We start from the raw sequence: 14,700 nt of genomic DNA, 5'->3' as shown, positions 1-14,700 counted from the left end.
CAGGAAGAGACGGTAATACACAGGAAGAGACAGTACCACACAGGAAGAGACAGTGCTATACAGGAAGAGACAAAGGAGCTGATCATAGACAACAGGAAAAGGCGGGCCGAACAGGCCCCCATTAACATCGACGGGGCTGTAGTGGAGCGGGTCGAGAGTTTCAAGTTCCTTGATGTCCACATCACCAATGAACTATCATGGACCAAACACACCAAGACAGTTGTGAAGAGTGCATGACAAAACATTTTCCCCCTCAGGAGACTGAAAAGATTTGGCATGGGTCCCCAGATCCTCAAAAAGTTCTATAGCTGCACCATCGAGAGCATCCTGACCGTTTGCATCACCGCCTGGTATGGCAACTGCTCGGCATCTGACCATAAGGCATGACAGAGGGTAGTGCGTACGGCCCAGTATATCACTGGGGCCAAGCTTCCTGCCATCCAGGACCTATATTATAGGCAGTGTCAGAGGAAAGCCCATAAAATTGTCATAGACTCCAGTCACCCAAGTCATAGACTGTTTTCTCTGCTACCGCACAGTAAGCGGTACCGGAGCGCCAAGTCTAGGACCAAAAGGCTCCTTAACAGCTTCTAAGACTGCTGAACAATTAATCAAATGTTCACCGGACTATTTCCATTGAAATTAGTTTTGTACACTGCTACTACTGTTTATTATCTATGCATAGTCACTTCACCCCTACCTACATGTACAAATTACCTCAACTAACCTGTACCCCTGCACAATGACTCGGTACCGGTACCCCCTGTATATAACCTTGTTATTGTGTAACTTTCATTGTATAACTTTTTATAATTGCATTTTTCTAAATTTTTGTATTTAAAAAAAAAATATCGCAATCTTTATATATATATGTATATATTTCAATATTTTATTTTTTTACTTTAGTTTATTTCGTAAATATTTTCTTAACTCTTCTTGAACTCCACTGTTGGGCTTGTAAGTAGCATTTCACAGTAAGGTCTAAGCATTTCACAGTAAGGTCTACACTTGTTGTTGTTGTATTTGGCGCATGTGACAAATAAAGTTTGATTTGATTTGATTTACTACACAGGAAGAGACGTCCTCCTTTGGACAGAGCAGGTAGGTCAGCTACTGTAATCACCAACAGATTAATTCTCCAATATGATAATGTACAGTCCTGTGTGTGTGTGTGTGTGTGTGTGCGTGTGTGTTGGGGAGGGAGAAGAGTCCATATACTATAGAAATAATTTTTCCCTCGTTCCCAAAGGTCCATTATAAAGAATAGACCACTAGATTGTAGAGTGTGTAAATAATTGAACGTTTTGTTTACAGTCAAATCAGGCATTCTAATTTGTTCACATCGGAAGCATCTGAAGACTAGACTGATTTCATGGTTCAGGAGTTGATGTTGTGAAATATTGCAAACCCTGTTGAAGAGTTGGACAGAGTGAGGAGACCTGTGGGAGCTGCTAATAGAAATCAGTATGGAGTAATGGAGTTGTTTATGTCCTCCTCTGAAGGAGCACTGAGCTGCATAGTGCACACACACACACACACACACACACACACACACACACACACACACACACACACACACACACACACACACACACACACACACACACACACACACACACACACACACACTGCATGGGTTCTGGAGTCAGACAGGTTCCATGCTGAGAGGTGATTAGCTGTTTAACATGTTCATATTCAGTTGCTATAACAACACACACCAAAGTCAGCTGTTTACCATGTTCATATACAGTTGCTATAACAACACACACCAAAGTCAGCTGTTTACCATGTTCATATACAGTTGCTACAACAACACACCCCAGTCAGCTCTGTAACATGTTCATAGACAGTTGCTATAACAACACACCCCAGTCAGCTATGTAACATGTTCATAGACGGTTGCCATAACAACACACACCAAAGTTAGCCGTTTCGACAGCTCTTGATAGCTGTTTGGACCCCTTCGTTCTATGGGTGGAAAAGTGTGTGACTGTGGTGGTCTCAGTGGAAACTCTCTGTCATTCACTGGCGAGTTGAGCCCGTAATTCCAGTAGAATAATTGTCTTATTAGAGCAGAATGAATCTGGTCACTGTAACTCACGTTCACCTCAAATCATTTATGGTCAATTGGAGGGACAATCTGTTCCAGAAAGAGTATAATCTACGAATTTCATGACTCTAGGTGACTGGCCATGAGGAGGAAGGTGTTGAGTTGTCCAGCCGTCCCAGAACAGCAGAAAACATTTAAAAAGCTTGAAGATCTGCACATATTCCTCTCCTCAGTATATCTACCTCACCTGCACTGAGATACTCTGAACCAAAACAGGATCCAAAGCAACAAGAAGATCCAAGACAAATAAAGGATGGGAGGCCTGGGAGTAAAACTACAGGAGACCTGGACCTGAGACATACCAGCTACCTACTGGGACAAACCTGGACCTGAGACCAACCAGCTACCTACTGGGACAAACCTGGACCTGAGACCTACCAGCTACCTACTGGGACAAACCTGGACCTGAGACCTACCAGCTACCTACTGGGACAAACCTGGACCTGAGACCAACCAGCTACCTACTGGGACAAACCTGGACCTGAGACCTACCAGCTACCTACTGGGACAAACCTGGACCTGAGACCTACCAGCTACCCACTGGGACAAACCTGGACCTGAGACCAACCAGCTACCTACTGGGACAAACCTGGGCCTGAGACCTATCAACTACCTACTGGGACAAACCTGGACCTGAGACCTACCAGCTACCTACTGGGACAAACCTGGACCTGAGACCTACCAGCTACCTACTGGGACAAACCTGGACCTGAGACCAACCAGCTACCTACTGGGACAAACCTGGGCCTGAGACCTATCAACTACCTACTGGGACAAGCCTGGACCTGAGACCTACCAGCTACCTACTGGGACAAACCTGGACCTGAGACCTATCATCTACCTACTGGGACAAACCTGGACCTGAGACCTACCAGCTACCTACTGGGACAAACCTGGACCTGAGACCTACCAGCTACCTACTGGGACGAACCTGGACCTGAGACCTACCAGCTACCTACTAGGACAAACCTGGACCTGAGACCTATCAGCTACCTACTGGGACAAACCTGGACCTGAGACCAACCAGCTACCTACTGGGACAAACCTGGACCTGAGACCAACCAGCTACCCACTGGGACAAACCTGGACCTGAGACCTACCAGCTACCTACTGGGACAAACCTGGACCTGAGACCTACCAGCTACCTACTGGGACAAACCTGGACCTGAGACCTATCAGCTACCTACTGGGACAAACCTGGACCTGAGACCTACCAGCTACCCACTGGGACAAACCTGGACCTGAGACCTACCAGCTACCTACTGGGACAAAACTGGACCTGAGACCTACCAGCTACCTACTGGGACAAACCTGGACCTGAGACCTATCAGCTACCTACTGGGACAAACTTGGACCTGAGACTAACCAGCTACCTACTGGAACAAACCTGGCCTTGGAGCCTGGAGGTGTCAACTCTGAGGTGATGGATGACTGGATCTCAGAGGTGGACTGCAGCACTTCAAATACAATGCTACTCCTGATTCCGATATAAACATGCTTCTGAATACATTAAATACATGAATCCATTGCAGCCCTAGATTGGTGTTGTGGGATTGACAGTGTTAAAAATGTGTAACCACTGATTGACAGTGTTAAAAATGTGTAACCACTGATTGACATTGTTCACAATGTGTAACCACTGATTGACAGTGTTAACAATGTGTAACCACTGATTGACAGTGTTAACAATGTGTAACCACTGATTGACATTGTTAACAATGTGTAACCACTGATTGACAGTGTTAACAATGTGTAACCACTGATTGACAGTGTTAACAATGTGTAACCACTGATTGACAGTGTTAACAATGTGTAATCATTGATTGACAGTGTTAAAAATGTGTAACCACTGATTGACAGTGTTAAAAATGTGTAACCACTGATTGACAGTGTTAACAATGTGTAACCACTGATTGACAGTGTTAACAATGTGTAACCACTGATTGACAGTGTTAACAATGTGTAACCACTGATTGACAGTGTTAAAAATGTGTAACCACTGATTGACAGTGTTAACAATGTGTAATCTCTGATTGACAGTGTTAACAATGTGTAATCTCTGATTGACAGTGTTAACAATGTGTAATCACTGACTGACAGTGTTAACAATGTGTAATCACTGATTGACAGTGTTCACAATGTGTAACCACTGATTGACAGTGTTCACAATGTGTAACCACTGATTGACAGTGTTCACAACAGAGATAAAGTAGATATGTAAATACTATGTTGTTGACTGACTGATTATTGAAGCAGAACAACAGAATACCTCTGAGCAGCTCCTGTGGAGGCCATCTACAGTCACTACAAGCTGTTAGGTTAGCACTGCTCCCCCCTACAGGTGATATGAAGGAAGTGTTACTTCAATTGTACTACTGAAACTGATCACTATCAGTCCTCCAACAGGCCAGGTAGAAGTTCATAGACTTCACATACAGCATCATAATAATTACTTTCATACACTCTTATACTCCCTAGATCTCTATTATTCAGATGAACTATCTGTTGGGACTGAGTCCAATCTGACAGCCTCTGATAGTTTTATGATTTTGGGGTGGCAGGTAGCCTAGCGTTTAGAGCCAGTAACCAAAAGTTTGCTGTATCGAATCCCCGAGCTGACAAGGTAAAAATCTGTCTTTTGCCCCTGAACAAGGCAGTTAACCCACTGATATCATTTCTAGAGGATACTTTTTATTATGGGCTGGCATATCTAACCAGGCCCAGAGCTGCATAAATGGCACAACACCCACGCACACACACACACACACACCGGTTTAAGATTGTGACATTATATAGTTTATACATTTTATAAGAGATTCACATTTTCTGCCAAAGTATATTTTAAAACCTGTTAGGGGTGCAGCCCGACACCGGTACACTTATGACAACATCCAGCTCAAGTGCAGGGCGCGAAATTCAAAAGATATTTTTTTTAAATATTTAACTTTCACACATTAACAAGTCCAAGACACCAGATGAAAGGTGCACATCTTGTGAATCAAGCTAACATTAAAATGTTTTACAGGGAAGACACAATATGTAAATCTATTAGCTAATCACGTTAGCAAAAGACACCAATATTCTTACTCCATCAGTTTATGACTCCATCAGTAGCTATCACAAATTCGGCCAAATAAAGATAAAAATAGCCACTAACCAAGAAACAACCTCATCAGATGACAGTCTGATAACATATTTATTGTATAGCATATGTTTTTTTCGAAAAATTTGCATATTTCAGGTATAATTCATAGTTTACATTTCAGCTACAATCAGAAATTGCACCGAAAGCAGCCATAATATTTACAGACACCAACGTCAAATACCTAATTACTCATCATAAAACATTTCTGAAAAATACATAGTGTACAGCAATTGAAAGACAGGCATCTTGTGATTCTAGACAATATTTCCGATTTATTAAATGTTTTACAGCGCAAACAAAATGTAGCGTGATATTAGCATAGCCACAATAGCCAGAAACACTTGGGCGCCCACGACCAGTCAACATGCACGACAGATATTAGAAATAGCATCATAAAATGTTTCTTACTTTTGGTGATCTTCCGTCAGAATGTTGGATAAGGTGTCCTTTGTCCAGAATAGTCGTTGTTTTGATCTGGAACGGCAAATATCCCTCTTCATATAGCATGGGCACTTGCCAAGTGACACGGATTACTCCAAAGTCAACAAAGTTAGAAAACGGAACACGGCAAAACTCCCGAAAAAGTTTCAATAATCTGATTAAACTATATTGAAAAAACATACGTTACGATGATATGGTGACATGTATCAAATCAAATCTAAGACGGAGATGTTCGTCTATCATAATGACAGTTAAAAAGAAGCCATATCCGTGTCCTCTTTCGCGCGCTCCAGAAACAGGATATGGACGGTCACGTCAAACAAAGACCTTTTATTCCACCTCTGACCAAGATAGACACGAAATTTCTTCTCTCACCGCATCTTGACAACCAGGGAAAGGCGTAGGAAGTGTTTGTAGACTCCTACGTAACACGCCCATGTATAGGCATGAGGTTGAACAGAGCATAGATTTCTGACATTTCACTTCCTGGTCAGGAAAAGTGCTGCAGAAGGATTTCTGTTTCCCTCAGAGAAATAATTCAAACGTTTTTAGAAACTAGAGAGTGTTTTCTATCCAATTGTAATAATAATATGCATATTGTACGAGCAAGAATTGAGTTCGACGCGGTTTGAAATGGGCACATATAATCTGGCTACTCAATACGCCCCCTGCAGCCATAAGAAGTTAAAAGAGACAAGGTATTAGAGGTATTTTACTGCATAGAGAGAGAAATAGACCACATCCCTGACCATACTGTTATAAAATTAAACCTTTCCTCCTCCTTACCCTACAGATCCTTAACGAGCTGGAATTGATTTTTGTTGTGTCCAGGGGTGGAATTCAAAAAGTTATTCTGGAAAATAAATAAACATGGGAATTCAACGAAAAAAATATACTAAAAATAATATTTTGTGTCTAAATGTGGCTTTAGGATATTGGTTTCCATGCCTTCCCTCCATTTCCACCCCTGGTTGTGTCTAAATGTGGCTTTAGGATATTGGTTTCCATGCTTTCCCTCCATTTCCACCCCTGGTTGTGTATATATGTGGCTTTGGGATATTGGTTTCCATGCTTTCCCTCCATTTCCACCCCTGGTTGTGTCTAAATGTAGCTTTGGGATATTGGTTTCCATGCCTTCCCTCCATTTCCACCCCTGGTTGTGTCTATATGTGGCTTTGGGATATTGGTTTCCATGCTTTCCCTCCATTTCCACCCCTGGTTGTGTCTAAATGTAGCTTTGGGATATTGGTTTCCATGCTTTCCCTCCAATTCCACCCCTGGTTGTGTCTAAATGTGTCTTTAGGATATTGGTTTCCATGCTTTCCCTCCATTTCCACCCCTGGTTGTGTCTAAATGTGGCTTTAGGATATTGGTTTCCATGCATTCCCTCCATTTCCACCCCTGGTTGTGTCTAAATGTGGCTTTGGGATATTGGTTTCCATGCTTTCCCTCCATTTCCACCCCTGGTTGTGTCTAAATGTGGCTTTGGGATATTGGTTTCCATGGTTTCTCTCCATTCCCACCCCTGGTTGTGTCTATATGTGGCTTTAGGATATTGGTTTCCATGCTTTCCCTCCATTTCCACCCCTGGTTGTGTCTAAATGTGGCTTTAGGATATTGGTTTCCATGCTTTCCCTCCATTTCCACCCCTGGTTGTGTCTATATGTGGCTTTGGGATATTGGTTTCCATGCTTTCCTCCATTTCCACCCCTGGTTGTGTCTAAATGTGGCTTTAGGATATTGGTTTCCATGCGTTCCCTCCATTTCCACCCCTGGTTGTGTCTATATGTGGCTTTGGGATATTGGTTTCCATGCTTTCCTCCATTTCCACCCCTGGTTGTGTCTAAATGTGGCTTTAGGATATTGGTTTCCATGCGTTCCCTCCATTTCCACCCCTGGTTGTGTCTATATGTGGCTTTGGGATATTGGTTTCCATGCTTTCCCTCCATTTCCACCCCTGGTTGTGTCTAAAGTTTGCTGTTGTTTTCACTTCATTCTTTTTGAATTAATTATATCTACCATAGAGACACTCATTGGCTAAAACACACAACATGCTCACAACATTCTCACAATTCTGTATTACGATGTCATTCCACAGCCTCATCACATGGCTGTTGTGGATCAAAGTGGGGTCTGTTCCCTGAGCATCTCTTCTTCCTGTAACACTCGGGTGAAGTTGGCCTGAGTAGACGCTGATCTTGGGTCAGTTTGGCCTTTTCCCCACTAATGGTTAAGGTTAGGATTGGGGAGGGTAAGCTGATCTTAGATCTGTACCTAAGGGAAATTTCACCCTGGAGTGTAACAGTCATTGAGGCGTGATCTGATTACTTCTTAATCGCCTGCACTGTGACTCTCACATGATGTTGCTGGAATCCCTGGGAGCCCTGGGCTTTATTCATTAGGAACCAAACAAAAGCAACGGTCCAAAACAGGGAGTGTTCTACATGAATTTGACCAATAAGAAACTCTCGTTCCGTTACAAGTTATTTTGCTACAGTGTAGATGAATGAATACACTCTTCTGTCTGTTGGAGCCCTAAGCTAGCTACCCACCCACCACACCACACTGCATAGAGCTCTACTGACCTGGCTTCCGCCACCTCAACTCTCTCCCTTTCCCCTCAGACAGTCTCTTCTCCTCTCCTTTTCTCTCCTCTAGTCTCGTAAACTGACCGGAAGACGGGGAGAACCGCCTCTCACACACTGATTAGCTGAGGACAAGGGGAGAATCGTCCATCGCACATTGATTCGTTGAGAGGACAGTGGAAGAATAGTTTCTGAGAGGACAGGAGAATAATATCTTCTGAGAGGACAAGGGAAGAATAGTTTCTGAGAGGACAGGAGAAGAATATCTTCTGAGAGGACAAGGGAAGAATAGTTTCTGAGAGGACAGAGGGAGAACCGTTTCCTGGCTGCTAGGAAGATGAGGAGGTTGCAGTCCATGAGATGGTTTTATTTTCCCTGGTTGAGGAGAGAGACCTCACAGACTGAGACCAGCCCACTCATACCAAAGGTACAGTAACTGTATGTCCGTCTGACAACCTGTATACTGTTAGTTATGTACTCACTGTACATCATATTGAATAGAGTTTACAGTCCCTTCAATGTTGCAAGCATAGAAAAATAAATGAATAAAAGGACATGCAATCTTTAACCCTGTCAGTTTGACGGGTAAAGACATGCACAAACTCCAATGGCTACCAGTCCACCCATTATGCCATTCTTGACTTGGATGAGGAGACCAGTTCTATAGATTCTAATTCTATGGTTGCAAGTAGGCTAAACCTAAAGACAATGACCACTACAGACTGAACTTGATGAGTTGTTTTTGTCTCAGTGAAATCTCATTGTTTATTGTCTGTCCTGTTTCCTCTTTGAAGACAGACACAGATAGAGAGTTGTCAGGAGTCCTTCAGGGGACTGATGAGAGCAGCACAGAAGAACAGGCTCCAGAACCAGGACCGAATGATGGACCAGGGAACCAGGGTAGAACCAGGGAGGTAAAACCCAGAGCCCGTAGCAGGCCCTTCTCCCTGAGAGACTGTCTTCTCAAGTACCTCCTGTTCTTCAGCAACCTCCTCTTCACGGTGCTAGGCCTGGTGGTCCTGGCCCTGGGACTGTGGGGCCTCATCAACAAGGAATCCTTCGCTCAGGAGAAAATAGGACAGATCAGCACCGACCCCATGCTGGTGTTTGTGATGCTGGGCTTGGTGCTGTCTACCCTCTGCCTGTCAGGCTGTGTGGGGGCTCTGAGAGAGAACTGCTGCCTGCTCCAGGTCTTCTCAGCTACTGTGCTGGTCCTGGTAGCAGCCCAGGTCCTAGCGGCCATCGTGGCATACAGCCTGCAGGGACAGATAGAGGGATACCTGAGGTCAGGTATGCTGGCTGCCATGGTGCGTTACCAGGATGACCTGGACTTGAGGTTCATCACAGATGAGATCCAGATAGGACTGCAGTGCTGCGGGGCCGACAACTACAGAGACTGGGAGGTCAACATGTGAGTGAGATGTGACTGACCAGACCATTGACATGATGACTTGTGATGACATGGTCCATTGACTGACACACAGCCTTGTGAACTGATGTCTGTCAATGTGGGTTGTTACTATCATTTTGATAGCTTTGTCAGTTTTGAGCAGGTCTCTCTTGTAAAATAGAGTTAATCTCAGAGAATAAACTGTATGAAAAAGATTAAATAGAATTTATAAAATATAAATCTGTCAAAAATTATATGTTACATAACTAAAGTTATTGCTTTTATGTCACATAACATTATCCAAGCAGCCAATTGAATTGGTTACAGTCCTTGCTTCTCCCCTCCCATGTCCTCCTCATCCCAGGTACTATAACTGCTCTGCCCCGGGGGTGCTGTCCTGTGGGGTCCCTGCTACCTGCTGTGTGGACCCCCTGGAGAACAGCCCCGTGTGGAACTCCCAGTGTGGAGTAGGATCCCAGCAGCTGGATGAGTTCTCTGCTCAGAGCGTCATCTTCCTGGGGGGCTGTCTGGGGGGCATGTCCCGCTGGATAGAGCAGCACACAGGCCTGATAGGAGCCGTGGGTATCGTCCTAATGGGGATTCAGATCATCACTCTGTTCATCACCACACGACTGATGGATAAAATCCAGTGCAGTAAAGCTACAAGTTAATAAGACCTAGTAGAGTAAAGCTACACGATAATAAGACCTAGTGGAGTAAAGCTACAAGATAATAAGATATAGTGGAGTAAAGCTACAAGATAACATCTAGTGGAGTAAAGCTACAATATAACATCTAGTGGAGTAAAGCTACAAGATAATAACATCTAGTGGAGTAAAGCTGCAAGATAACATCTAGTGGAGTAAAGCTACAAGATACGATCTAGTGGAGTAAAGCTACAAGATAACATCTAGTGGAGTAAAGCAACAGGATATTATCTAGTGGAGTAAAGCTACAAGATAACATCTAGTGGAGTAAAGCTACAAGATAATAACATCTAGTGGAGTAAAGCTACAAGATAAGATCTAGTGGAGTAAAGCTACAAGATAACATCTAGTGGAGTAAAGCTACAAGATAATAAGATATAGTGGAGTAAAGCTACAGGATAACATCTAGTGGAGTAAAGCTACAAGATAACATCTAGTGGAGTAAAGCTACAAGATAATAACATCTAGTGAAGTAAAGCTACAAGATAACATATAGTGGAGTAAAGCTACAAGATAACATTTAGTGGAGTAAAGCTACATTATAACATCTAGTGGAGTAAAGCTACATGATAATAACATCCAGTGGAGTAAAGCTACAAGATAACATATAGTGGAGTAAAGCTACAAGATAATAACATCTAGTGGAGTAAAGCTACAAGATAATAACATATAGTGGAGTAAAGCTACAAGATAATAACATCTAGTGGAGTAAAGCTACAAGATAACATCTAGTGGAGTAAAGCTACAAGATAATAACATCTAGTGGAGTAAAGCTACAAGATAAGATCTAGTGGAGTAAAGCTACAAGATAAGATCTAGTGGAGTAAAGCTACAAGATAACATCTAGTGGAGTAAAGCTACAAGATAATAACATCTAGTGGAGTAAAGCTACAAGATAACATCTAGTGGAGTAAAGCTACAAGATAACATATAGTGGAGTAAAGCTACAAGATAACATTTAGTGGAGTAAAGCTACATTATAACATCTAGTGGAGTAAAGCTACAAGATAAGAACATCCAGTGGAGTAAAGCTACAAGATAACATATAGTGGAGTAAAGCTACAAGATAATAACATCTAGTGGAGTAAAGCTACAAGATAACATCTAGTGGAGTAAAGCTACAAGATAATAACATATAGTGGAGTAAAGCTACAAGATAATAACATCTAGTAGAGTAAAGCTACACGATAACATCTAGTAGAGTAATGCTACAGATAACATCTAGTGGAGTAAAGCTACAAGATAACATATAGTGGAGTAAAGATACAAGATAATAACATCTAGTGAAGTAAAGCTACAAGAAAATAACATATAGTGGAGTAAAGCTACAAGATAACATCTAGTGGAGTAAAGCTACATGATAATAACATCCAGTGGAGTAAAGCTACAAGATAACATATAGTGGAGTAAAGCTACAAGATAATAACATCTAGTGGAGTAAAGCTACAAGATAACATCTAGTGGAGTAAAGCTACAAGATAACATCTAGTGGAGTAAAGCTACAAGATAATAACATCTAGTGGAGTAAAGCTACAAGATAATAACATATAGTGGAGTAAAGCTACAAGATAATAACATCTAGTGGAGTAAAGCTACAAGATAATAACATCTAGTAGAGTAAAGCTACAAGATAACATCTGGTGGAGTAAAGCAACAAGATAATAACATCTAGTAGAGTAAAGCTACAAGATAACATCTAGTACAGTAAAGCTACAAGATAACATCTAGTGGAGTAAAGCTACAAGATAACATCTAGTGGAGTAAAGCTACAAGATAATAACATCTAGTGGAGTAAAGCTACAAGAAAAAATCTAGTACAGTAAAGCTACAAGATAACATCTAGTGGAGTAAAGCTACAATATAACATCTAGTGGAGTAAAGCTACAAGATAATAACATCTAGTGGAGTAAAGCTACAAGATAACATATAGTGGAGTAAAGCTACAAGATAACATCTAGTGGAGTAAAGCTACAAGATAATAACATCTAGTGGAGTAAAGCTACAAGATAATAACATCTAGTGGAGTAAAGCTACAAGATAATAACATCTAGTAGAGTAAAGCTATAAGATAATAACATCTAGTGGAGTAAAGCTACAAGATAATAACATCTAGTGGAGTAAAGCTACAAGATAACATCTAGTGGGGTAAAGCTACAAGATAACATCTAGTACAGTAAAGCTACAAGATAACATCTAGTGGAGTAAAGCTACAATATAACATCTAGTGGAGTAAAGCTACAAGATAACATCTAGTGGAGTAAAGCTACAAGATAACATCTAGTGGGGTAAAGCTACAAGATAACATCTAGTGGAGTAAAGCTACAAGATAACATATAGTGGAGTAAAGCTACAAGATAATAACATCTAGTAGAGTAAAGCTACAAGATAACATCTAGTAGAGTAAAGCTACAAGATAACATCTAGTGGAGTAAAGCTACAAGATAACATCTAGTGGAGTAAAGCTACAAGATAACATCTAGTGGAGTAAAGCTACAATATAACATCTAGTAGAGTAAAGCTACAAGATAATAACATCTAGTGGAGTAAAGCTACAAGATAACATCTAGTGGAGTAAAGCAACAAGATAACATCTAGTGGAGTAAAGCGACAAGATAACATCTAGTAGAGTAAAGCTACAAGATACCATCTAGTAGAGTAAAGCTACAAGATAATAACATCTAGTGGAGTAAAGCTACAAGATAATAACATCTAGTGGAGTAAAGCTACAAGATAACATCTAGTAGAGTAAAGCTACAAGATAACATCTAGTGGAGTAAAGCTACAAGATAACATCTAGTGGAGTAAAGCTACAAGATAACATCTAGTGGAGTAAAGCTACAAGATAATAACATCTAGTGGAGTAAAGCTACAAGATAATAACATCTAGTGGAGTAAAGCTACAAGATAACATCCATAATGCAAGCTGGACTCTTATTATCACTATGTACTGATGGACAAAAACTGTAACCATGGAAATGTATTATGATTATTATACAGTAAATGTCCTGGCTAGTGTGTTAGTGGAACACTACAATGTATTGGCTAGTGTGTTAGAGAAACACTACAATGTATTGGCTAGTGTGTGTGTTGTAATAGTGCAATAGAGCAGTGTTCAGTTAGGATTCAGTTAGAATTCAGTTAGGAATTCAACATGAAATTTCATCGGGGACTACGTTGGAAACAAGTTGAATCTTGTTGTTAAAGACGGGAAGCTGTAATAATCTAGAATGTGTCTGCCAACAGAGAGATCTTACCAGTACCAAGATGATCCATCCCTGGAATATCATCTCCAAACCTGAGGAAAACAATCAACATCACTTTGTTATTATAGAACATTATCAGAACGACCAGATCATCAACTGTAAACCATCTAAGTGGTGTCACTGTTGAGGTTGTATGGCTGAACATGAATTGTATCACACTGTATGTTCTAATCATTATTCAAATAATAATTTATTCACCAGTGGTGGCTAGTGGGCAGAGATATCGGAGGATCAGATCATTGCAATCAATTACATTTCAGCCATTAGAATAAGCCTGTACTCCTATATCATCACCCACCAGCCTCCTCTGTTCTCTACCCACAAAAGCATTGAGTACCACTGAATTACCTTGTAAAGAAATCAAATGAATAGTGCTGGAGTCAGGTCTAGTTGTAACACTGCTGACTAGAATTGTGCTGGAGTCAGGTCTAGTTGTAACACTGCTGACTAGAATAGTGCTGGAGTCAGGTCTCGTGGTAACACTGCTGACTAGAATAGTGCTGGAGTCAGGTCTAGTGGTAACACTGCTGACTAGAATAGTGCTGGAGTCAGGTGAGTGGTAACACTGCTGACTAGAATAGTGCTGGAGTCAGGTCTCGTGGTAACACTGCTGACTAGAATTGTGCTGGAGTCAGGTCTAGTGGTAACACTGCTGACTAGAATAGTGCTGGAGTCAGGTCTAGTGGTAACACTGCTGACTAGAATAGTGCTGGAGTCAGGTCTAGTGGTAACACTGCTGACTAGAATAGTGCTGGAGTCAGGTCTCGTGGTAACACTGCTGACTAAAATAGTGCTGGAGTCAGGTCTAGTGGAAACACTGTTGACTAGAATAGTGCTGGAGTCAGGTCTAGTGGTAACACTGCTGACTAGAATAGTGCTGGAGTCAGGTGTAGTGGTAACACTGCTGACTAGAATAGTGCTGGAGTCAGGTCTCGTGGTAACACTGCTGACTAGAATTGTGCTGGAGTCAGGTCTAGTGGTAACACTGCTGACTAGAATTGTGCTGGAGTCAGGTCTCGTGGTAACACTGCTGACTAGAATAGTGCTGGAGTCGTGTGT

The 14,700-nt window shown here is 41.7% G+C and overlaps 1 protein-coding gene across 1 annotated transcript; it reads left to right on the top strand.

The window, feature by feature from the left end:
- Window positions 1–7,780: 7,780 nt before the first annotated feature.
- LOC120044141 (tetraspanin-10-like) lies at window positions 7,781–10,342 on the top strand. The gene is made up of 3 exons (XM_038988728.1): window positions 7,781–7,822; window positions 9,076–9,692; window positions 10,036–10,342. Exons 1-3 carry the CDS (start codon window positions 7,781–7,783, stop codon window positions 10,340–10,342), a joined length of 966 nt encoding a protein of 321 aa, XP_038844656.1.
- The last annotated feature ends 4,358 nt before the right edge of the window (window positions 10,343–14,700 follow it).

This window comes from Salvelinus namaycush, chromosome 3, assembly GCF_016432855.1.
Source record: "Salvelinus namaycush isolate Seneca chromosome 3, SaNama_1.0, whole genome shotgun sequence".
Taxonomy (NCBI): Eukaryota; Metazoa; Chordata; class Actinopteri; order Salmoniformes; family Salmonidae; genus Salvelinus; species Salvelinus namaycush.
This window is presented reverse-complemented; position numbering and strand designations above follow the sequence as displayed.